The sequence below is a fragment of the Bacillus rossius genome, chromosome 1 (assembly GCF_032445375.1).
Source record: "Bacillus rossius redtenbacheri isolate Brsri chromosome 1, Brsri_v3, whole genome shotgun sequence".
In the NCBI taxonomy this organism is placed as follows: Eukaryota; Metazoa; Arthropoda; class Insecta; order Phasmatodea; family Bacillidae; genus Bacillus; species Bacillus rossius.
In genome coordinates, this window is record NC_086330.1 from 136,765,674 (window position 1) to 136,792,035 (window position 26,362).

At 34.8% G+C, this 26,362-nt stretch overlaps 1 protein-coding gene across 1 annotated transcript in view; it reads left to right on the top strand.

Moving 5' to 3' along the window:
- The window catches only part of LOC134546200 (guanine nucleotide-binding protein-like 1), a 64,181-nt gene that overhangs the window by 33,698 nt on the left and 4,121 nt on the right, over positions 1–26,362 (top strand). Inside the window, exons 8-11 of the mRNA XM_063388806.1 lie at positions 4,002–4,127; positions 4,781–4,906; positions 14,788–14,935; positions 26,209–26,349. Coding sequence (XP_063244876.1) covers positions 4,002–4,127; positions 4,781–4,906; positions 14,788–14,935; positions 26,209–26,349 — 541 coding nt within the window. The remainder of the gene's footprint in view (positions 1–4,001; positions 4,128–4,780; positions 4,907–14,787; positions 14,936–26,208; positions 26,350–26,362) is intronic.

Below are 26,362 nucleotides of genomic sequence, written 5' to 3' on the forward strand. Positions count from 1 at the left end.
AACAACTATACATTTGTAGTTCACGAATGTGATATTTTGTTTATTGCTTCACAACATTCATTTGCCAGTCTCAAATTTCATCGTACCACTTGTCAGAAATGTCACCAAAAATGAGAGATATATTTTTTTTGACGAATTTCAATTACGAGGAAACCTTTCGCAAGACTTTTTTCTTCGCAGTAGTCACTGGGACACCATTAATTTAAATCCACTAAGATAATAAAATTGTATGTATAATGATTTGTTTTTGTATATTTATATAACTTCCCAACCAATTTTTAATGATTTTCATGTGAATAAAAACTTGTAAAGCAATTTAATTAACTGTGTCATAATACTTCTGATTAGATGGAAATACAAACTTTTCATCCGTAATATACGATGATAAAATATATTTATATTGCAAAATAATATTCACTGTTCAAATGCAAATTTAAATAGATTATTCATACATGTTTCCTGCTAATTAATGGTTTAACATAATAATTTTTAGTATAAAATCCTTTTTCTCTTGTGTTAAAATGGGTTGCTAAAATGAGGAATTATAAATATATCACTTACAAAGTCCGTGCACAGATTTACACAAAACAGCAACGTAGATAATCTTTTTTGGTAGTTTCTAATTTTCTGCCCTGAATAACATGAATTTGGTTGAATTCATACCAAAGTGAATTTTTTGAACAACTTAAATTGATGTCATAAATAAATATTTATTTTATATTAAAAATCCACAAACTGTTTTTAAAATATAATATTTATCACGCCAGATGGAATAATAAACAAAAAATAGCTCTTATATGTTGTCTGTGTTTAAAGTATTGTATTATATTTCATGGAAATAATATTTACCTTTCGGTTATTAAAAGAAAATATATTTGTATTCAAAATACTTGCGCATCGTTTTTACGAGCATAACTTGTGTATCTAACCTCAAAGCAAGGAATATAAAGAGTGGCAACTCAATGCTCTAACACAAACTCTTATTTTCTTTGGAGATCCGGGAAATGTGCGTTATTTATAAAGGCCCTGTCACACTGTCAAATATATTGTATCCAATAAATTGGACAACAAAATTTGAAGGGTGATTATGGATGAAATACGTCTTCAAATATATTGTATTCAATATTATTTGACGAGCAATGTAAAATATATTTGAAGTCATTTCACACTATCAATTTTCTTTGAGTGAGCTCGTTTTACCAAACATTCTGTAGAGAACTGTAAATGACAGTATTTAGAATCAAAAACAAATTTTGGGTCAAGGAACACAGGCTTTTTTAAGTAGGTTATATTCCAATTTAGGTATATTGTGATCATACACAGTTTAAAATTTACGTTTTCCAGTTGTTTGCAATGCCTGCATTAAGAGCATCAAAGTGTTTCAAAAGCTGTAGCTGTAATTGCAATTGTAGCAAGTCTCAGTAAACTAGAAGAGAAATCTAAGAAAAGGAAACGCAGATGGTGGACGAGACAGTGGATACTTTCCCGGCAAACAAATGGTGTTTTACCCCTTTTTGTCACGAACTTCGATACGAAGATGCCGATTCATTTCCGAACTATGTAATAATGGATTCTGAAAGTTTTGATCTTCTTCATTCAATTGTGTAGTCTCGCATTGCAAAGAAGGATACTCATTTGTGCCAGTCTATACCAGCAAAGCAGAGGCTGGCAGTTCATTAAGATTTTTGGCGACAGGGGAATCATTTAAGTTCTCTACAAGTATTCCACACAACACCATCTCAAAAGTTTTACCTGAAATTTGTAGTGCAATTTATAGTGCTCTTCAAAAACTATATTTAAAGGTATGTTTTGTAAGGATAAAACATATAATTAAATGTAAATCTGCAAGTAGGCATATCCCTTCTCATTCCCGCTTATTTTCTCACCCAACTAGCTGCTGTTGTATGGCCACTTTCACTTGTATTTCATCAAAATTTTTCCTATACTTTAAAGTGAATGTGTTAATTTTTGCTGTGTTTAGTAATTGGCAATTTTGTTTTATTTTGAATTAAGTGTATTTACTGTTACAAACCTCAACCTGATGAGCCTTTAAGCTAACTTCACCTCAGTCACATTATCTCTTTAAAATAATTTTTTAACGAGATATTAGACCAGGTATGCTTGTTTCGTACAGCCTGGGAAGTATAGGCTTACTGACAAGGATCTGCTACACAAATATTTACATTCACGAAAAATGATATTACTTTCAAAACTTAAATAATAATAATTGGACACGTAGGCAGAATTTTAATATTTCTAGGCCTTTCTTGCAAATCATCAGAGCTACTTGCTTACTCAGAGATGCTGCTTTAACATAAGTCAGTACCATCTATTGTCAGGAAATTATGAGTCTATATTCCAGAAAATTCCTGACAATACTTACAGAGTAGCAGCTATTGTGAAATAAGGAGAACAATGACTTATAAGAAAGATTGATTGGGTAAGCCAAAATAATTTTAGTTACATTAAGTCTCTGAATTGAGATATTTTAAAATTTATTTTAGGTGTTATTAATTTGAATTTGTAGGTAAAAGTTCCGAAATGCATATCCTAGTTTTGATACCTCATTCCTGATGGCACATTTTGTACGCAATGCTTGCTTTTTTAATTTAGTGTATCAACAATACCTGAACATAAGCAAAACTGGTATAGCAGTCAAATAATGATCGTACGTTGAATAGATGTTTTCTGGTTTAAGGACCATAATATTCCAAAACTACAGTAACTTCTTTTAGTCAAATATATTAACCTGCGCTTCCGTAGATACAGATTCAATTGGAGGAAAATATACAATAACAATTACATATTCCAGCAGGAAATAAAATAGTATTAATTCAATTACTGCATTTATTTCCCATTCGCCATTGCTGATATTTAAACTATTACACTTCGGAAACGGAAACAAAAGCGGCCGCTTTATTTTAGAATACTCTGATTGGCTGATCCCATCCAACATCCAACATATTTTAGAACCAGTCCTATACGTAAAATATTTGAAGGAAACTCTAGACATTCAATCTCTCAAATAAACATGGCTGCGATAGTGACGTTTAACGTGACGTCACAACCCTCAAAGATATTGTATCCAACATATTGGAAGGTGTTGGAAGCTAAAATTTGACAGTGTGACAGGGCCTTAAGCAACTTAACATAGTAAATCGTTAACTTTTTAGATCTATGTTGGCAAAATTGATTTTTTTTTGTGGTCATTCGTTACTGGGAATATTCACCATATAACGTTTAAGATTATTTATTTTGAATTACGAAACAACCAAAACATTATGTAAAAATGCTTCATCTTATGTTAAAAAAATTATAAACTGCATAGCCACAAAGTATGACATCATACCATTAGTTTCAGTTACTAATAACAACACGTGCACGCGTTTGAACAGTCATCGCAGCCATAGTTGTTTCATAGCTACCAAAATCATTCAACGTTGTCAAGAATTATTCCAAATTATGTTTTGCCATTTTACTCAATGCGCCACTCCGTTAACACATTTTATAAATTCTGAACTACGAATGTCAGTATTTTTTTTTTTTTTTTTTACGTTATTACGTTTAAGAAATTTCTGTAGTTTTCTTATAATTAAAACTTAATTTTTGATGTTGGAATCTTTTAACCGCACTTTTTTTTTCGGTGGCCGTACTCCTCCAATTCAGTTGCGCCCACCCGTATCTAAGCACTCGGATTTCAACAAAAGGCACCGCCTCTCGATAGAGTGAGACAGAGAATTACGCGCACGACCTTGAAAAAAAACGACGCTACAGCGCTCTGGCGTGGAAGCTGGTAACTACGAGTACCCTCTTGTGGAAAGAAGAGCTGTCTAGCGGCGGAGCTAACAACTACCACAGTTTTGGATCCGAAAATTGGAATAATAAATCCTATCCCCTCGCGACTTCTATAAGTTATATATATTCAATGCTTAAGGGATTGATAGCTAATGGCAATTCATATTTACATTTACGTACTTTTAATATTGTGTGTTTTATTATAGATGAAGAAAGTAGATACCACCTTTGTGGAACACGTCAAGTACAGGGATGGTGTGCTGACCATTGGCTGTGTGGGCCAACCAAATGTCGGCAAGTCTTCACTCATGAACGCTATCATGGGAAAAAAGGTTTGCTCTAACTCATTGTTCAGGAAGTGGTATTTCCTTTCCTATTACCAAATACTTTTAGAGGGGCCGATTTTACCTAATTTTCACACATTATTGAACACTAACCTTGCTAAGTTGGCTCACTTCAATTGTATCTGGGAATGACTTTGACTATTAAGCTACTATAGTCATAGAGAGAGCAAATATATTCAAACAAAATTAATAACTTTTGTGCGAGAATTGACAGTTATTGCTTTAATAAGTACACACAATGACCTGATGAGACCTGCAACATGTCGAGACAAATTTAAAAGTTGTCAGGTTTAAAAAATGGGTTTTTTCAATATGAATAACATTTTCTGTAAGTACATTGTGTTTTATTAATCTTTCTCAATTTCTCAGGCTACCTAAGCCAGATTTTGGCTATCCCAGATCGGCTTCAGTTCCATTTGATCTGAAATTACAAGGTTTTATTAGAAAAATGGTGTTGCAAAACAAAGCCATCTGAGTGGGCAAATATTTTACGTAGCTGCTTCTCTCCGAGCAAAAATGCAGGTGCTGTCTATCCTGGAAATGGGTCACCTACTCACCTACTGCCAACATTTGTTCACTATCCTTAGCCACGAAAGCCTCCAATCCAAGTTCATAGGTACGGATGTTTAAATTTGTTGCAGGTGGTGAGTGTTTCGAGGACGCCTGGTCACACCAAACATTTCCAGACAATCCACCTCACGTCAAATATACGTCTGTGCGACTGTCCGGGCCTCGTGTTTCCTTCTAAAGTGCCAAAGACTTTACAGGTATCATTTAATACATTTTTTTATTGATATGTGTTCTTTATTTTCTGCTTATGTACCCGTGATTAAAATAATAAGTTGGACATTAGACTTATGTGATTAACAAGGTGTAACTGTTTCGGTTGTGTGCCTATCTGGCATTAACATAACAAATGAGCATAATGTCATGATATGACACATGTAGTTTGTATGCCATTATAATCATAGCTATACCATCATATTTAAGTTTTCTTGCATTTTCTTCATTATTATCTATGAATTTCTTTATTGTTTCACTGAAAAATTCTGATGTAATTTCCAACTTATGTTGTAAGTATTGGCTACTCACATAATTTGTTTTATTACGTTATTTATTCATTTTGTCGATGTGTTGCATTTAATTCTGTATGTCATGTACCTATTATTTTGGTTTATTAACAATCACAGTATGTCTTTAGTGATTTGTGTTCCAGTTACCTTTACTATTGTTTGCAAGTTTCACTATTTTTCGGCAATAGTTTTCAATTAGAGTCTTTGTGTGTTTTTCATTTATATTCCTATCATCAGTTTCAGATTTTGGTTGGCAGTTTGGGTCATAGTTAGGGACCCCAGAAAATAGTGAACCGCGAAATACACAAAATACCGCGAAATTGGGCACTATTTCACCGTTTTCACGAAATCTGCTATTTTTTCACAAAACACGAAACTTTGCGCGAAATCCACGTAATTTCCGTTACCAAGAATGTTTACATTGGTTGGATACTGTAAATAATCTTACTATCGATTGTATTGATATCGCGTAACGAAATTGATTGTAGTTCCAACATGGCGGCAAACGTGTATATTTACGTTGCCGCTATGTAGCAGCGTTACGAACACAATTTTCGTGTACAGTACAACCCTGTTATAACATTCTCCAAGGGACCAACATAAAAAAATGTTATAAGCAGGAAAATGTTATAAGCAGGAAATCATCTTCACTTTGTAAAAATTACGCGTGGATTGATTAAATTAAAAAGTATAGGTAAAACAACACAAAATACAGGAGTAATACACTAAGTACAGCAATAGAGTGGAAAATTGGTTAATTTTATTTATAGATAATACAGCGAAACCCCTTATTTACGTTACCGTTATTTACGTTTTCCCGTTATTTGCACTATATTCTTCAGGTCCCATTTGGTTCCCATATAGTCCAATACAATACTTTCCCGCGAATTACGTCTCAAAAATCGAATCAATCCCGCTATTTACGTCACGTAACAACCATAAACAACCAGAAAATACCGTGGAGCTAGTAGGCAATGAACATTTTAAATAGCAAAACATACATATTTTATAACATGAAAAGTTGCTTTTATTTCTAAACATGTAATAATTTAAGCCTAGGCGTGTAAAAGTACGAGTAATTATAGCAGGAGACAATCTAAAATGCACGAGGGAAAAACGTAAACTCATGAATGTACAAACATGGCTGCTTGTAAGTTCTGATACTGTATTTATGTCACAACTTAGCCGAAATACTGGTACGAGACATAAACTTCACAAGATAAAATGAGCGGTGTCTTGGTAACTGTTTTATACGTCTTTTATAATTTGGGAAGTATTGTACAGTTGACGCCATATTTTTTAAACTAACCATTTATTTCTGGGGATCGTAAATAATTAATTATTGGTATCAATACATCATGATAAACGTAAACTTGAACATGTCACGGCAGCGAGAAAACTGGTGCGTATACCAATAAACTGGTATTAGAACTGGATAAAATTGGTACACGGGAGGTGGAGCTTATATTTTTTTCCGCTAAGCTCGCATCTATTGGTTGGCGGCTGATGGCGTCATGAGTCTGGGCGGAGCATAGAGTGCGCATGCGCCGCCGCGTCGTTACAGCAGCTGACCGAGTACAATGACCTTTCTCCGCGTTTGGCGCGCTATTGACGGTAAATATTCATCAATTTGCGGCCTTTTCTTAAAAAATTTTTTACTGTGAGCAATGTGTATGTAGCCCGTATTTGTTATAAACCCTGCCGGTTGCAACTGTATTTATAATTTGGAGAGGCAAATAATCTCCTTGAACAGCCAAAAAAGCAAGCAGAAGAAAATTTCAAATTTATTTTTTAGGAAGTAATCAGAAAAACATTTTGGCTTTCATTATTTTTTTATTTTTGTCAAATGTGGTAAATTAATAATTGATTAAATACTAAAGTAAAATTTGTTGTTAGTGTGTTTGTACCTGCATTGTAGTATGTGCTATTAAACAAAAGGAAAAAAATTCTAAATAAGGTAAACTGTACTCCTTTTTATACTTTTCCCTTTATTTACACTTTCCCGCTTTTTACACTTTTTTACTTTGTCCCCATGAAAAATGCAAATAAGGGGTTTTGCTGTACCTAATAATATGCTAAAGAAAAAAAAATGTTTTGTACGATACAGTTCAGAGTCGAAACAGAAATATTCAACTCTTTTGCAATCACAACACGCGTTTTGTTGGGGTTCCTGTCCACTTGGTTAATAAACTGAATTTTTTCAGCTACAGAATATATTTTTGCTTATATTTATCGGCCATCATAGCCGTACAAAAACCTGAATAAAATTTCAATACGGCGTATTTTAATTAAATACGACCGTGACTACAATAAGTAAAAAAAAAAAAATAATTACGGTAAAGGTTAACCACAAACAAAAGCCGTGAATATATCCATAGAACAGTTAACCATCTCAAGGTGTTAAACCTTTGAAATAAAAACCAGCACCATAGACTACAGTAGCACTGTTTCCGACCATGTATCAGTGCACAAAATGCGCATCATAAGTATAAAGGAACAAGTCATAGGCTAACAAGCGCGAACAGGACGCCATATTGATAGTCGATCCGGTGCAAGTTGTGGAGTGCGTGTGTACCACGTCTATGGTGAACTACTCAAATGTAAACATCTGATGTTTGTATATGCGTGCTGTATTTTCTAGCTATGGTTTCGCTCTAAATTATGACTTTGAAGGAAGGGATACTGCAAATTGTGGCAGTTATCAAAGCAAATTTGAACGTTAAAGGCGGGAATGTAGAAATTTTAATATTGTTACAGGCGGGAAATTAAAGCATTGTGATAAATGGAGAAATGACGGGACCATGAAATTATGGTGTTATAGGCGGGAAAATGTTAAAAACGGGAATGTTATAACTGGGTTGTACTGTAGTTGGTATTAGTTCCAAAAATTCTAGCGCACAGAAGCGAACACAATATTTACGCTTACATAATAGTTTCATTCTGGCCGAACACAATATTTTTTCGTGTGCGTGCCACTACGGCATAAATGTTTTTACGGTGCAGCTTGCAGTAGTGTTTTTTTATGACCTCTCGGTTACTCGGTATTAATTTCCAAGCATCTAGTTAGTAGTGCTTATTTTTGTGTTAAGATGCCGAAAATAGTTACGGTTTTCGATCGAGAACGAGAGATGAAGCAGGAAGGATTTTATATATTTGATGTTAAGGATAAGATAATAATGCGTAAGTTTTGCAACGTTCGTGTGGACTGGATGCGTCGAGACACATGCCTAAAACACGTTTCTAACGCAACTCATAAAAAAATTATGTGCGGCATCAACGTCGACTACCGGTACTGCAAAACAGACGTCTATAGGAGCTGCTTTGCAAACTTCTAAAAACATAGTTGTAAACAAACAACAATTTATAATTGACTTTGTTCAAATGATGGTGGGGGCAAACATACCTTTGGAAAAAGTAGATGACCCAAACATGAGGACCTGGTTAAATAAATATGTTCAAGGTACTGTGGTTCAGTATTTTTATTGCATTTTTAAAAAATAGGGGAACCAGGGTTGCTGTAAAGGAGACAAGACCAAGATGAAAACTAGAAACACTAAAAACTTTTTAGTGTTTGCCAACTGAGTGCATTTTATGTTTAATATTAAAATTTAAAAAAATTTGAAGCAAAACAATCCTCGTTTGCCAATTTCAATTTTAATTTAATGTATCTCACCAAATTTTTACACCGATTTTTAGCACCGCTTTCTTATTTTTACACCGATTTTTTGCACCGCTTTTGTCATTTTTTTACACCGAAATGAGCCAGTTTTATTTATCATTTTCTGGGGTCCCTAGTCATAGTATATTTTCTTTAACTGAAGATGTGTTTTGTTTTTTGTTTATTTGCTTGTTAAATTGAGGTTGGTAAGGAAGGAGTTGAATATGTATAAGGCAGATTCGTGTGGAAGTCTTTGCAGTGTTGGGTCGCTGAATGCTTGCTGTTGTCGGCAGAAGAGAGGCACAAAGCAATGGAAGATAATGGTCGTTCATGATATTACATATTTAGCAAAGATTCTTCGTACTACACTTCTGCTAGAGCTAGATATTGTGCTGTTTCTATAGCAGAATCAAGGAGTTTATCAACATTTGTTCTGCTACCCCATGGGTACAGACCTGAAATTTTCGCGATCGCGCTAACACAATAAATAACGTGAATTTCATTGATAATTGCGAAATAATACGATTTCGTTTAGTTTTCTGTATACACGCGAAATTTTAAGAAATGTACGGTAACAAACTTGGTTTCATCTTGAGTTCGCCGGCATCGCCATTGTCAGAACTAAAACTAACCAACCTTAGCGGTAGCCTGCCACTGTTTACGTTTCGAAAATCACATACTTTACATGTATGTATGGAAGAACGAACTATATTGCTGCTAAGATGTGACCAGAATACAAAATAAACATAATCTACGCAACCACAACTCCACGTCATACGTGAGCGATACTGTTGATGTAATGGCTGGAAGAAGGCGGCAAGTTGTGAGCAAGCGGAACCAGAGTTGCCAACCCTTCAGCAAGAAATGTCCGTACGAAAATGTCATTTGGACCGTATTTCCCGATCCAGGTCCGTACATGAATTTTTTTTACGATTATATTAATAAAACTATTGCACAATAATGACTTCGTGATTTAATTTTGCCATGAAATAGAATTACGAAATAAACGAAATAAAATCTTGTTCTTACACAACGCAGCTATGGAATAAACCTTGGGAATAAACAATTTGTGACGCCACAAAAGATTGCATGCTGAGAAGAATCAACTTTTTTTTTCACAAACAACCGGCAGTCGTGCGCACGTCTGCCGTAAGGATCAATGCTATGTGTTTGTAACACGATTCCAACTGAAGTATAAGATAAACACCGTACGTCCGTACACACAGTGAAATTGCCGTACATGTACGGTCAGGACTGTACGGTTGGCAACGCTGAGCGGAACAGAGAGAGACGGAGCATTCACATCGCAGTGTTGCCACTTTTTTCGTTTAATGTATCGTATTTTACTGTTGCATGGGAACATTAAAATAAAATAACTTGAGTTTGTGTAAAAATATGCCGAAAAATGCTGCAAGTGCGCGGCAACGTGCCGACGATTTCAAAAGCAACGGGCTATATGCACCAGATACGGCAACGTTAATGTGCAAATTTTGTAATTGTAAAGTCGCATTTGAGAGAAAAGACACAGTGATAAAGCACACCAAGAGCGAAAAACACATAACTAAAAGAAAGAAAAATACGAAGATGGGTGTGCTGATAAAAAAAATTTCAGAGCTCTGTTGCAGAGTGCTTTGGTAGTGCTAAACGTAAAAAAGCAGACGTCGAACATTTGGCACTGAGGACAACAGAGGCCTTCGCTAAAGCTAACATACCTCTTCAAAAATTGGATGATCCTAACATAAGCGCATGGCTAAATGAATTTGTGGCAGGTTCTGGAGACATGCTTTGTGTCAAAACACTGAGGGATAAGTATGTTCCTAAACTAGTGTGTCAACAGTTTGCAAGTTCTGTATGGAGATCACGTACTCCATATTCAGTGCTGGGCCCACAAAGTTGCCCTAGTAGGAAATGTGTTGTCATGTGAACTTGTTGAGGTAAACGATGTCGTAGTGAAGGTAAAGTCTGCCTTTTTAAACACTCGCAAGAGGAAACACCAATATTTGCAATATTTGCAAGAAGAAACTGTGAAACCAGATAAACTGTTTCCAATGCCAGTCGATACTCGTTGGAATTCATGGTTTCGTGCAGTGTTCTACCTGGCAGAATATTTTTTGGAAATTATTAACTTTTTCAGAAATAGTGACTTTCAGGAAACTAACAATGCAGGAATTAAGTATCTGATCATGCTTTCAGACAAAGAAGTATCCGTAATTTTAACACAGCGTATTTTTGTACAGCAGCATGCTTCTGAAATAATGGATCTGCTAACGAAACTTGAAGGGTCTAAGTACCCTACATCACATACTCTGTATGGGGATCTGGAAAATATACAAAAAGGTTTGGACTGTGCAGCAAAGGGTATATTTTCCAATACTTTCGAAAACAGTAGTGTCCTCAAAAATTTGAACACCACTGACATTGCACATGTGAAGCACAACTGCCAAAAAGCCACAACACTGTGCATGAACAAACTTCAGACACTCATGAACAGTGATCCTTTGCACATGTTTACAGGTCATTGAACAAGCTTTTCAACCCTAAGAACATTCTGCTTAGCAATACTGAAAACATAGTTACACAACTAAAATCCATTGCTGACCTGAAGATGATAGACAGTGTTGACCTTTTTAAAGGGTACCAGTCTCTAAAAGATGCAGCAGAGTCACTGTGCAGAGCTGGTGAAGTTGTTGATGTAGTGAAAATTCTCACTGCATTGACAACTCACTGTCAACAGTGTAAACAGTCAACCGTTTACAGGTTGATTTCACTATCCCATGTTTATTGTAAATTAATTATTATATTTAAATATGTACCGTATTTACTCGTGTATAGCGCGCCCTCGTGTATAGCGTGCACCACGATTTTTGCAACAAATTCCAAAGAAAAAAATTTTTTTTTTCCCGTAAATAAATTGTACTAACATTTTGTGGTACCTGTTAAGTAATTACGTATGAAACAAATGATAATTTAAATTGATGTGTGGTGATGCGTCAGGAAAATACTTAAACTCTGCTGTGTAGACGCAAGATAATGAAGCGCTGTATCGTCACAACTGGTACGTGGGCGGGAGGAAGAGAGGCAGGCAGGAATGTGACACGGAGTAGATGACTCACCGGTAGCAGCTGCGACGAAGAAGAAAGTGGGAGGGGGACTGGTGTCAACATTCTCTCTCTCTCTCTCTCTCTCTCTCTCTCTCTCTCTCTCTCTTTTATTTTACTAGCTGTAGAGGGGGAGGTCTAAAAATAAACAAGAGACCTGCGAGCTTGCGCGCGCACGTGTGTGTGTGTGTGTGTGTGTGTGTGTGTGTGTGTGAAAGAGAGGCCTTGTTGCTTGTGCGTATGTGTGGGGGCTGGCCAGAAACGTCACCCGTCAACTGGCAGTTAACGACTTCCACTCCTCCCCGCCTCATCTACTCACTTTTTTTTTTTCCGTGTATAGCGCGCATCCTTATTTTTTTCCTTTACTTGAGGGGAAAAAAGGGCGCGCTATACACGAGTATATACGGTATTTGTATTATAAGTTGTACCAGCAATCACACTAATATGGATAGCTAAGGCCAGCCAGTATGTTTAGTCTTTGGAAATTGCAGCAGTTTAATAATTTATTGTCTTCATTTAATTATTCTTTGGACGCCTATTCCTTTTTCTGCAAGCTTTACATGAGTTAAACACAGGTTTAATTACCGTACATTGGATTTTACTACAACTGCTGAGTATTTCTTCCTGCTAGTTGCGAGCTCGCTGGTTGCTACAACAATTCCTGGGAAGTTGAGGTTGAAAAGGAAAGAATAGAGGAGGATTCTAAGACGCCATGTTCGAGAGAAGACGTTTCCCTTGCGATGTGTTGCCAAAAACCTGGTGCCCGCAAAGGAAACAAGAAGATCGTGTCCGCTACGATAGTTAGATACTACAGTGTAAACGGAGTATTCAGATAGGAGAATTCTGAGTTCATCTACCTCAGAATACAGGGTATACGCCTTAACACGACATACGAGGCGTTTCGCGAGTGCTTCCAGCATCGCGACTTCTACATCTGATTCCTGCCATCTCGTGGTTAGAACTTTCCTTGTACCACGTTTTTCAGGACCATTTTGGTGTCGCCGATCCAGTCAATGAGTCGTAGCCTACGGCAGTCGTAGTGGATTAGAACTCTATTGCAGCGTCCCTTTCTACAAGTTCCTGCGACCATACACCGATCTACCCAGCAGTCCTGAATGGCCGAAGAACCTGCACTACCACAAATTGAGCTAGGAGGTACCGGTAGTTGCAAACCTTGATAATTCAGTAATGACGGTGTAGTATCGAAACTGGACCCAAATCCATTCATGTCTGGCTATCTGTATTTGGTAGGTTATTTAAAAGCTGGTACAACGTTAGGATAATCTGAACCTAATCTTTCTAGTCAAATTTATTCAGATCAATAATTTTCAGTTTAAGTGTTGTACATATCTATGTGTTGAAATTATATCAATTATAATATTACAATACAATTAATACCATTTGATATTGCTTTAATTATTAAATGTTATCAGTTTTGGTATTAATCGTACATGAGTACAGCCAACCACCATACTTTGCCAGCCATTTAACATGCATTACCCTTAACATACACTACACTGTACTATCATCTGTAATTACTCAAATTTAAGTAACTGTGACGTGTTAACTGTGTCAAACGCAGCTGTAATAGTCATAGACAGAGACACACGTTCGTGCCACAACAGTTTGCTTCAGCTGTGCTTAAATCAATATGGATGCCTACAAATAATGTTGAGAGTGAGAGGTTGTTGAGTCACTACAATATTGTTGTTTCAGATAGACGGCAGAACTTAAAAGAAGAGAATGTTGAAGTGTTTACAATGCTCTCCTTTGACTATTGATTTTTATTTTAAAGAATTTTATGCAACAATTATGTTAAGCTAATGTGTGTGTAAAATATTTACAAGGGATTTTTTAACACATAGTGTCCATTAGTGAAATGAAATTTTTTCTGTGGTTCTTTATATGATGAACAGTACTTTAATTTCTTATTTTATGTACTGAACAATCCATTAAGCTAACAAGTGACTAAAAAATTTCTGTATGGAAGTTTCACAGTCAGTGCTGAGCAATTTTTATGTACAAATGAAAATTTCATTGTTATGTACTTTTGGTTTAAGCAAATGTAAAGTGTGTGTTTAAATTAGGATAATTATAAGCTATGCCAAAGAAAATTAATTACGTAACAAATATTAAGTCTATACAGTTACAACTATTTAATTTAATTATCCAGATAAAAAAATAACACAGCTTTTTTACACCGCTTTTTGGCAAATTTAATACCGCCAGTTTCAGGTCTCAACCCATGGGTCACTTTGTAGGATGCCATTATCATCATGAGTAATGCCAGTGACATTTAGTCCTTCATACTGGTTCCAGATGTATTTCATAATATTGTCCCAACTTCTCTCAATGTTATCTAGTATACTAAAATACTAGCGTTGTGAAAATTTGATTATTTTTCGCTGCTTTACAGAATTATTATCGATTTGCCAATGCTGCGTCTGCTTGTGTGCTGAGATCTTTAGAGTACGATCTCAGACCATACCTCTGATTAACAGGAGCATTTTTCATCGGGGTACTTTCATTGTGTGTGAGAACCCAATATACTAAAAAAACATTTTCCTGTTTCAAAGTTCATAAAATTGTTCCCATATTAGCCTAGGTCATTTAGTCAAAGCATAAAGCAATATGGTGAACATGTGATAATATTGATAATTATTAATAATTCCACATAATTTGTTTGGAAAAATGAGAGCATATTTTTCATTTATTTTTAGAAATAGTATTTGGTTATTATTTATTGGTTTAGTAATTATTGTATATTTTTTGTTTGTAGTTTCAAGACTGTTCAGAGTTAGTGACCATGTATTTTGCAGGTGCTTATGGGAAGTTTTCCTATAGCTCAGCTACGAGAGCCATATTCATCCATTAGGTTTCTAGCTGAGCGACTCAATTTGCCCAGAATGCTAGCAATAAGGCATCCAGATAATGAAGATGAGTGGTCTGCAATTGATATATGTGATGGTAAGTTCTCCACATTTTTATTCTTTGGAGATGGAGGTTCCTCATGACATATTGTTGAATCACTTATTTTCAAAGACAAGGTTTATGATGAATTGTGATAAAATCATAAAAGTAATGAAAAGTTTGTAATTACATATTCAACATAACAAAATACAAGTTAATGCACCCTGGCACTTAAATGCCACTTGTCATGAAATTAATCAGATTTTAATAAAAATGGAAATGTAATCACAAATATGTTATAGTATGAACTTTAAATTTTGTTACTGTCTTATCGCATAATCATCACAACATTTTTTACTAAAAACAAGTTTGAAAAGTAGAGGTGCAACATTTATGTGGAAAAAAAATTTTTTTTTTAGGTAAAGTTATTCATAAAGACAAAACCCATTCATGGAAAGTATGTTTATTTAAAAAGTGGAGTATATAAAAGCATGCCGAACAATGTAATTAATAAGTCATGCAATGAAAACCTTTCAACTTTAAATAAAAAAACAAAATACAAACGCGAGCCTGAATTAATGTAGTACACACCACGAAAGGGTGCGGACCAACAATTGTAGTTAACTCAGCTCTGGACAGAGAGCGCAAATTGCATGCAATCGGCGAGATATCGATATTCGACTACGTACGTGCGCGCGCTCTATACGGGAAGCAACATAACCAATCATAATGATGCCAACTAGCGCTGGCTACATTTTTATAAGCGGTACACTGTGACGACGCAGACGAACAGATAAAGGTTATAACGTTGTAAACATTTGAACATGTTTACATGTTTATAATTATTGTTGTATCTTAGCTTTATGTGTATTTTGTTATCTAAGTAAGAGTAACTATACTTTTTATGTAATGTATGTAAATGCTAAGTTGTACATGGTGCGACGACCCAGAGATATTCCATAGTTCATCAGTTGACATTGATATTTGGGATGTTATTCTTCTTTGTTGAACATTTATTTGAGATTTATTATTCCGTTTATTACTGACTTCGCATGTAGGCACTATTAGCTATGGTCTTCGAGTATTGAATTCTCACCAGGTAAGAAAAGAGGTTGTTTAATTATTCTTCCTAGCTTAGATGCTCACTGGTCGGCCATTTTCGGGAGTAACGAGGGACTTAAGTTTTGGACTGCGGAGCGAATGGACGTTCTCTTTGCGTGTGACAGTTCCTGGGTTCGGGAATTGCACGCAGAGGACAAGAAGATACGTGGCTAATGGGTAATTACTAGTTATTTTTGCAAGTCTTAAGTGAAGGAAGTCTGATTCTTCATCATACAGACTATAAGGAGTCACATTTCGCAATTACTTTTACTACCGCGTCAGGCGAATATCTGCCATTGTGTGTGTTGCAAGACTTCCGACCATCTTCATGCTGCAATTCCTGACTGCGCTGGTGAGACCTGCCCAATCTAAAGATTTTTCAGCACACCTGGAATGGCGTCAACAGTAGCTGTCATCATCAGTATTTTTACTGGATATTAGTTTAGACTTCCTTTCACAGCAAGACTGCTCGTATATCCTGGAAAGCTGAGGACGAGATCAGAGGTCCAAGAATAACGGAGTTTCAACTGCCCTCCCCTGAACTAAGCCGGATTATTTTCTTACTAATAACTTATTTACTAGCTAGAGGCTCATGCAATTCAATTTAACCCTGAACATTACTGGAATTTGATATCGGTATCAATGGGTCGTCACGTGCTAGGAAAATTTGTATAAAATTTTGAGTTATCAAAGTTATTATTTTTTTCTTATTTTCTATAATATTACTTAATAAACTATGATGAATTTAAATGTGGTAAATTTATAATCCCGTATGATATTCCTTCACGTTGACCTGATACTAGATACCACCCATTCATTAACATCACAAAAAAAAATTAATAAATTTAATTACAGAAGGCCCATCAATGTGGAGTGGAAAATAGTAAATTCTAATTCCAATACAGTTAACACAATAATGTGCGGTCTGAAATCTAGCCTAATTATAACGTTTAAAAATGTCTTTAAAAGAAAATTTACACATCAGACAACTTCGTATTTCCATTAATGAAATAAGTAAGTATAAATATTAGATTTCTACTTTAAAACACGTTTTATATGGAAAAGATACCTACACAAAGTGCTCCGAATCTAATAGCGGGACCAAAAACATCATGCGACGTTTACGTGAGAGGTTTTTTATCCAAATTTTGACGCCCTAAAATATAGGTGCAACGATTATGCGCATGTGACGAGTATGCGATAAAACGGGTACTTATCACCCCCACTATATTGTACTTATTTTATGTAATTATGTAAATAAAATTACAATACTTATCAATTCAGCCGCATAGTGAAGCAAACATGTTAATGGTTGAATGCTTCAACAATATTTTTTTTCATTATTGTCGTTTCTTTCCACTATAAGGGTTGTAAACATTGAGACATGTTTACATGTTTATACTTATTTATGTCTTAGTTATATGTTTACTTTGACATTTAAATAAGAATAATAATTTTTTCTTCCGTGTACTGAGTTGTGCATAGTGCGACGACCCAGACTTATTCCATAGCATTTAAGTTGATATTCATGTTTGGGATTTATTTTATTCTTCTTTGCGGAAAATTTATTTGAGATTTATTATTCCATTTATTACCGATTTTCACTTCACTGCACTCATTAGCTATGGTCTTCGACTATTAACTCTCTTGCCAAGTAGGAATTGAGGTTGCTTAGTCATTCTTCCTAGCCTAGATGCTCGCTGGCTGGCGATTTTGAAAGAACAATTACTTAAGAGGCCACTCCAGTGTTTCAGGGGCACTACGCAACCCGTGTTAACCTCATAAGATTCAATGCTATTTTCATTTTGCTTATAACCAATTAACTAATATAGATTTTGAAATGATGCTTGCTTGATATGTAAGAGAACGATGCTCTTATCAAAGCCCCTTTCTTCAAAAAGGTGCATAAATTATGGTATTATACTAATCTTTACTAATATCCGAAAGTGTATTGTCTAGGTTTGAACCATAATTTATGCACGTTTTTGAAGAAAGGGGCTTTGATAAGAGCATCGTTGTCTTACATATCAAGCAAGCATCATTTCGAAATCTATATTAGTTAATTAGTTATAAGCAAAATGAAAATAGCATTGAATCTTATTAGATTAACGTGGGTTGCGTAGTGCCTCTGAAACACTGGAGTGGCCTCTTTAAGTGTTGGGCTTCGGATTGAGAAGACGTCCTTTGTGCGTGGGGCAGTCCCTCGGTCTAGGGATCCCGCGCAGAGAACGAAAAGATTTGTGGCTACCGTGAATTTATGTAGCTTTGCATGTATCAAGTCGAGGAAGTCCGGGTTTTTACGATATGGACCATAGGTAGTCATGTTTCGCAGTCAGTTACACTACCGCGTCTGGCGAATACCTGCCATTGTGCTGTGAGACTTACAATCAATTCTACGGCTACAATTTCTGGCTTCATTGGTGAGATACACCCATTTTAAGGAATTTTCAACCAGGCCTGTGTGGAGCCAAGCTGAGTCGCCGTCATCAATAGATTTTCTGGGTCGTAGTTTTATACTTTCTTTCACAGCGAGAGTTGGAGCACATCCTGAACCGGCTGGGGACAAGTCCAGTGGTCCTTGAAGAACAGAGTTATTCTAATTGCCTTCCCCTGAACCTAGTTGAGTCTATTTTATTAATTATCGTGGATAGAATCATGAGGTTGGAACATCTTCTCTAGACTGGACCAAACATTATTGTCAATCAGTTTCAATGGGTCACCGTACACTAAAGAAAATTGCTTAAATATTTTCCAGAGATAGCATATATTTTGTTTTAAATGATATTGTTTCATTTAAGTACCTTAATTTTAAATATTAGTAATGTGTAACGATGTAAGATACTTAGAAATTCATATGAGCCATATCAATATATAGTATAATAGTTGAAAAAAGGTTAAATTGATTTTTTTTTTAATTTTCAATAATTCTGTGGATGTGTTACGTCAGACCCATATTTATAGTAAGAATATTAACGAGAATAAGTGTTTATTATGTAACATAGTCGTTATCAGCCTCAAGGTCAGGAAAACAATTTCTAACACGTTAATAGGATAAGGATTCAAACAAGACATAAATATGTATTTATATATACACCCACTTATATATCTGTAGGTGTAACACAACACACACCACTTCCAAATACAAACTATTGTGGTACAGTGAGGATATTAATGTGCCACGAACTGAGATGTTTATTTCTTTCAATCTGGTGTAGTTTTACATACTCTAAAATTTTCACCAGCTTTTGTGAGGATGTAAATAACTTTTGCAAACATGAATGTTAACTATTAATGTTGTCAGCTTCCTTTTTTTACTGGTTCTAGGTTCTTAAATATCTGTTATAGTTTAACCTCCAATCAATTTCCATTTCTACTAAAGATACAGTACAGTAGAACTCTGTTATAAGTTCCTGCTTATAATGTTTTCCTGCTTGTAATATCATATTTTCATATTTTCAAAGATACATTTTCCCCATTAGGACAATGTATTTACTTCCTGTGTATAATGTTTCACGAATTATGCATTTCCTGTTTATAATGTTGGTTTTATAAAATTCAAGAACTGCAAAAAAAAAATTGCAAATATCTATGTATTCTTTATACCAAAGGTACATTTGTTCACACAGCTATATATTTTTCATCTTGGAAAACAAAAAAACAAATCCTTTCATTCCTTGCCATTCTGGTGTGTTTTTCAGGTGTATGTACACACATATGTAGTTCTACAATATTTTAGTTTGTTAACTGTTCCACGATGGCACAAAAATATCATAAAGCATTTTATATTGCTTATAGAGTTGAATTTATTTCATTCGTAGATAGAAATCCACAGAAAAAACATGTTCAGTTGCAAAGAAATTGGACGTAGGAATTTCCACTCTAACGCTATCATTGTAAATTGTGAGACAAATCTACAGAAATGTGCCAGTCGTTCTGTAAAGACAAAGAAAATAAAAGCTGCAAGCTTCATGAAGGTAAAAGAAAATTGTTGGCTTAGTTTAAGAAAATTCAAGCATCGAGTGAACTTATCAATGGTTTTAACATTGACAAGTCTAAGTTAAATTGATATTTCCTGCTTATAGCATTTTCCTGCTTATAATTTTTTTTTTCTTTTTCTCCTTGAAAAACAGTATAACAGGGTTTGTTTAGTTCTACAATATAACTTCCCATAATCTGATGAACAAGTTACTTAGCTATCACAGTTGCTTCACGGCATACTAGATGGTTTGAGCAGCACTGTACAGACATCCTGTATCCCAGTAATATCTAGTAATACATATTCTTGTCCAGTGCTCTACCTTGGGAGGTGCAACACGAGATGGTAGTTTTTAACAACGAGCGAGAGAATTGCTATCTATGCGTGAATATAGTTTTATTTTAAAACTAAATTTGAGACTAACATAAACATTGAACATGTTCTCTGGTTCATACACTTGGTCTTATAATACAGTTGTACTAAATGAATTACTGACATTTTGTGAACTCAAAATAATGCGTAATTACACACCTGCGAGATTGTAAGATTTAACTCAAATTATTTAAAAAGCCTTTGCTTTAAATATTACTTGTGCAAGACATTTTCTGAAAATATAATTAAGGCCTTTTGTAAAAATATTACTTTTACAAGACATTTTCTGAAAACGTAATTAAGGCTGTACAACATTATATTACAGATCACCTGAACTTCAATTAAGACTGAACTTTACTAACTTCATCATCTGTCATAAATTTATACATAGAAAATGAGTTAGTAACAGCACGAACAATATTTAAAATTCTCACAAAATTACTTCATTATAAACAATTTATAAAATTAGAATATTCAATTTATTTCTCGCAACCTGAGAAAAATATTTATAGTTAAAATGTTTACAAAATTGCAATCTTAAAAATTATAACATGAAATCTGAGAAAATGATTAACTGTTTTTATGTGTATTTCCCTAGCTTATACCCGCTCGCAATGTCGCAATAGTGTGTTTAAATTAAAAGTCACTCGCCTTCTATTACTGCATCACAGTTGTAGAGCTGTGCAGATAAGTTCTCACAGCGATTGGAGCACTCGCTGGCTTTCAGTACTCATTCAGCGATGTCCTCCCTGCCTTGATCCCACTCGTCGCTGCAGCACACCCGGACACCTGCTTCCAGATTCTCGTACATACTGTGTCACAGCTGCTGACTCATTCGGCGATCTTGGGAATGGCGAGTAGTACTCGCAGCAGCACTTTCTCCAACTTATCCATGTGAATTACCTTATAGATGACGTTCGTGTTGCGTATAGCAGTGAACACAAAACTCTGCTCGTTACTCGTGCTATACCAATTGTTTCGTAAAGAGTATACCTAAATATTTTAGCTGCCTGCATCTTATGCCTGCTGACCTTATTTAAACAACTGCCGTACGTTTCAACGTTGGAGTCACTTAAATGAAATGTTACTATTTTCCAACAGAGTCTTGTAGTAACGAACTGCAATACTCTACATTTGCTTACAAACTCCGTCACTGTTAGCTTGGCTTACTTGCTACCAAGTTCCCAAAGTCTAGTCATACTGCACATGTCCCTTGCCGACGTAGCTAGTTGGCTAGCATTATGCACTACCAATATTTTTTAAAGAAATCAGGCATTTAAATTTTTGATGTGTAAACATCTTAGCTCTATGTAAATTTTGTAAAATGGAATGGAAGTCGATAAACAGAAATGTGACAAAGTTGGTGGACCCACAGGTAGCAACATAAACCCATACATACACGCTTTTGTAAACATTAGCATACATAACTAACGTTTTGGTGTGCCAAATGAAACTTTAGGCTAGTGAAATGACCGTGAAATTGAATACATAATGTAATAATGTAATTAAAATATATATACAAACATATACGTACTTAGTGTTATAATATGTGTTTTATAATGTTTCCGATTAATATTTTAGCAATGCTATAGCAGTAATATTTCTAACATGTGCGAAAACATTAAAGTATTAACTGTTTAATGCATTTTAACAAGATGGACAGTATTTTAATTAAATTCCTTGTCGAAAAATAAGTCTAAAGATGGTGTTTAAGATTTTTTCAAATTTTTTTTGCTTTTATTGGAGCAGTTGCAGTTTCTTTCGTGCTGCCTTCTTAATTTTAACTTGGCTGCATCACAGACACATGGTATATAAGTTCTAATAAAAAAAAAATTGGTTATCTGTAAAGTCGGTTTACGGACGATAGTTTAACGTGACGTCATAACAAATCATTGATGAAATGATTGCATACTTTTTTGAATAAAATTGAATCATTTTTATTTTTAATAATAAAAGAATAAATACTTGAAATTATACTAGTAATCAGATTTTTAAAATGCAAGAATAATTAACCCTTATTGCCGAAATTGTTGTTGTAATAAGCAATGAAAACCACATTAACTTTTCACTTCACTTTATAAACAGTCGACGAAACAGTTCACGTGTAGATGACTTGTAATTAATTTTAAAAAACTGGCGTTTAGCTATAAAGTTTAAATATAATTATGAACAAGTTTTCATATAAATAAACTGTAATCAAATATCTATCATCAATTATATGAATCACCATAATTTTTTAGTCAATTGTAACATAACCTTTTATTACTGCACTCGCCGACAGCGTAACGGAACACAGCGTAACGGAACAATGAGCATAACGGGACACAGCGTAACGTAACAATGTGCGTAGCATTACACTTTTTCATGCGTGCAGCCGGCGTTCATTGATTTATTAGACGTCACGTCAAAAAGTAATTGCACACAAGATAGTATCTATTGATTGACTTGAAGGGAAGTTAGAAAGAAGTGTGCATGAGTGGTCTGCTGTACTGGTTAAATTGTTGACAACCAACACATCAGCACAAACTATATTCTTGAAGATTGTAGGTAATTTAAAGATGAAGTAATTCAAAATAACTAAGACATGTTTTCCTTTGTCGTAAAAATTTATGTTAGAGTTAGATGATGTTGAAAAGCAAGCATGGTATTCAGAAGTTATGGATAAAATATATGTTTTCTTGAATCCAAAACTCAAATTTTATGCTTTATGCTCAAACGAGCCTTGAAGCTTGAATCTGATCTCAAGTCAAGAAGAAAATACATATATGTGCAAAAACACAAAAATTAAAATTTTGGAGTTGCAATCAACCTATTAAATTGTTTTTTTAAAAAAATACCATATTTAGTGATTATTTACAGGTTTATGATATAACTGTATCTAGTTGGAAATAACAAACATTTCTTTAATAGCTTTTGTAGAGATGAACAATGTAGTCTTAGTCAACTACACAGGTGCTAGGTTTTAAATTTTTGGATTTTATTTATTGTTTATCAATTGAGTAGGCCAGTTGCAAAGTAAGCCTTGTCCACAAAAATTGAAAAACTAGTTTATGGTGGTTTTGGGTGCACCTTTGTGGTAGGTATCAGTGACAGTTAAGAAACTGGAACAAAATAATTATTGTCCCTGTTTAAAAGCAGCACAAAATACCAGTACAGTTTCAAAACATGCCTTGTCCAAATTTGCTACTGTTACAAAACAGGTTATGTCCATCCCGAATACTGTAGCAAAATAGGTCTTGTCCTTTAAAAATCTAGTGTTTTCAAATGCGTGGTGTCAAAATGGGTCTTGTCCATTTAACATTATTTAAACATTAGTACGTGCTGTGAGAGGTTTTATAAATCTACAAATGTTGTGTAAAATAAAAAGGCAAATATTGATGAATATTGTCGTAAATATTATAGTGTCGTAAAACTATTTCACTCATGTATTTTTGTACTGGGTAGGCATAAAATAAAACGAGTTTTTAAAATATACCAAAGTGATAAATCTAACATCAACTTCAAACATTAATTGCTTACAGGAGTTGTATACTATATTAATTTATTATCACTTCAGCCATAGCATTAATATTGTTACTTAATTTTGGTTTCGTTTTGTTGAAGGTGCACCAAAAGAAAATCGCAGTGGTGATGTTAGATCCAAACAATTTGCCTTAAAAAAACAAGCTGTCAAAACATACATTCAATCACTACAACTACTACAATTGCACTACTGTCGTGGCAAATCAAAACAGCAATATTTGCGGAGTTCTCTTACAATAAAGAACCTTTGGCGTTCTTTTAACCAAGCTTCAGATATCAGCCTAAGAGTTAAATATGAATACTTTAGAAAGATCTTTGTTGAGGACTTCAATATTAGTTTTGGTTGCCCATCAACAGATGCATTTTTATTCTGTATTCGGTTGAAAGAGGAGATTAGTTACACCCATGATCAGGGCAGCAAACAAGATCTAATTACTCAATACAGAGTGCATAAGCTCAAAGCAAAAGTGTTTTATGAACTGCTTAAGAAAGAAGAAGATGGTGTAGTTAGTTTTAGCTTTGATTGCCAAAAAAATCAAGTGCTACCTAAACTACCTGATCAGTCTGCTTACTGCAGCCGACAACTCTATTGCTACAACTTTACGATATGCCAGGGCACGTCATCCTCCAAACAAGATCACCATAGTACTTATGTTTACACGTGGACTGAGCCAGAAAGGTATAAAGGGTCTAATGCTATTGCATCTGCAGTCTACTATCGACTAAGGAACACAAGCCTTGCTGGTGTACATACCGTAAGTCTGTACTGTGATGGCCGTGGTGGCCAGAACAAAAATAGCTCAATGATCGTTATGCTATGCAAATGGTTACAATCATATGCTCCACAAAATGTAAACAGAATTATACCGACGTTTCCGATCCCAGGACATTCATACATCCCTCCCGATAGAGTCTTTGGCCTCATTGAACAAGTGATAAAGAAGAGGGAAACCATAGTTGCTCCTGAAGAATACTATAAACTGTCCAGGGAGCATGGCCAGCTATTTAGACCAGTAGAAGATTATAAGTTTTATGATTGGAAGAATGCAGCTGAAGTAATATTAAAGAAACCTGGTAGCTGGCATTTTCAATTTTCTCCGTTCAAGCGGTTCGTAATACATCGTTCAGAAAATGGAACTGTTCTCGTAAGAGGAGAGCCTAACTACAAGGTAGATGCTGGAGCTGCTAAATCAATATGCAGGCGTGGCAAAACCATTTCAAACATAACACCACAAGAATTGAAATTGGGTGTATAAAACCTGAGAAACTAAAAGATGTGGAAAGCCTTTTGTGTAAGCATTATGGAAGTGAATGGAAAGACAATCCCCTTCTTGGCTAATACAGTTCTATCCTTGAAGACACAACAGTAGGTGAGGCAGAAGATGCTGAAGATGACATTATCATGACAGATGATGAACTTAGTATATAGTATTTAGGACAAACTAAGAAACTCACTGTTTGCTCATTGCAAACCTTTAATTTTTTTTATTTGCATATGTATGTTAAAATTGTGTTGAAAACAATGGTAAGCAAGTCGGTTTGTTTAGTGTTCTTAACTTACAATTTAAATGACCTGTTTGTTCCAAAGTCTGCATCTGTAGCTAAAATACACAATATAAATTTAATTAGTTATAATGTACATTCCTTTAGCAAAGTGCATCTTGTCCAAACCCAGCAGTTTCAAAATAAGCCATGTCCAGCTGACTGTCGCAAAATAGGCTATGTCCAAACAATTTTATTTAATTTAAGACACCCCAATTGTGCAATTTGTATGATACTTTGTGCCGTGGAAAGAAGACTCACTAGAAGTTTGGTAGTATTTTTTAAATCACTGTTAACGCTTGGTAAATGGCGGCAGCAGTTTTTCCTGCATTACGCAAAATGATTTATGCTGGACAAGGCTTACTTTGCAACTGGCCTACTCAATTTCTTTCTTGGATAATTAATAAATAATCTTTATAATTGTAGATATATAATGGTAATTGAAAATTTGACTGACTCATCTCTAGTTTTTAATAAATGTTTTTTTTCTTCTAAATTTTTATTTAAGTGTAATCACCTTAGAAATTAATTAGGCGAAAAGTATACATGAGACACCGTATTTGTGTAGCAGTCATAATTATTTTACTAGATTAAATAAGGTTTTTTAATGCATTTTTGTATTAATATTAAAAATAGAGTATTTAATATTTCTTACTTGGTGGAACTTCAATTTTACCAACTGTATTTTTAATATCACTCCAGTCCTTTTATTATTTTATTTCTGTTAATTATTTTCATGCAAATTTAAAGTTAGTTTTTTATTATGCCGAATAAGTTTATCTTCTAATGCACATACACAAGTACATTTATTTTATAGGATGGGCAGTGAAACGTGGCTACTGCACAGCTCGCACTGCTCGGCCGGATACCTACAGAGCAGCTAACGATCTCTTGCGCATGGCTCTCGATGGAAAGTTGTGTTTGTGCCTAAGACCTCCAGGTTTCACAGAGAAGAAAGGTTGGTGCTCAAA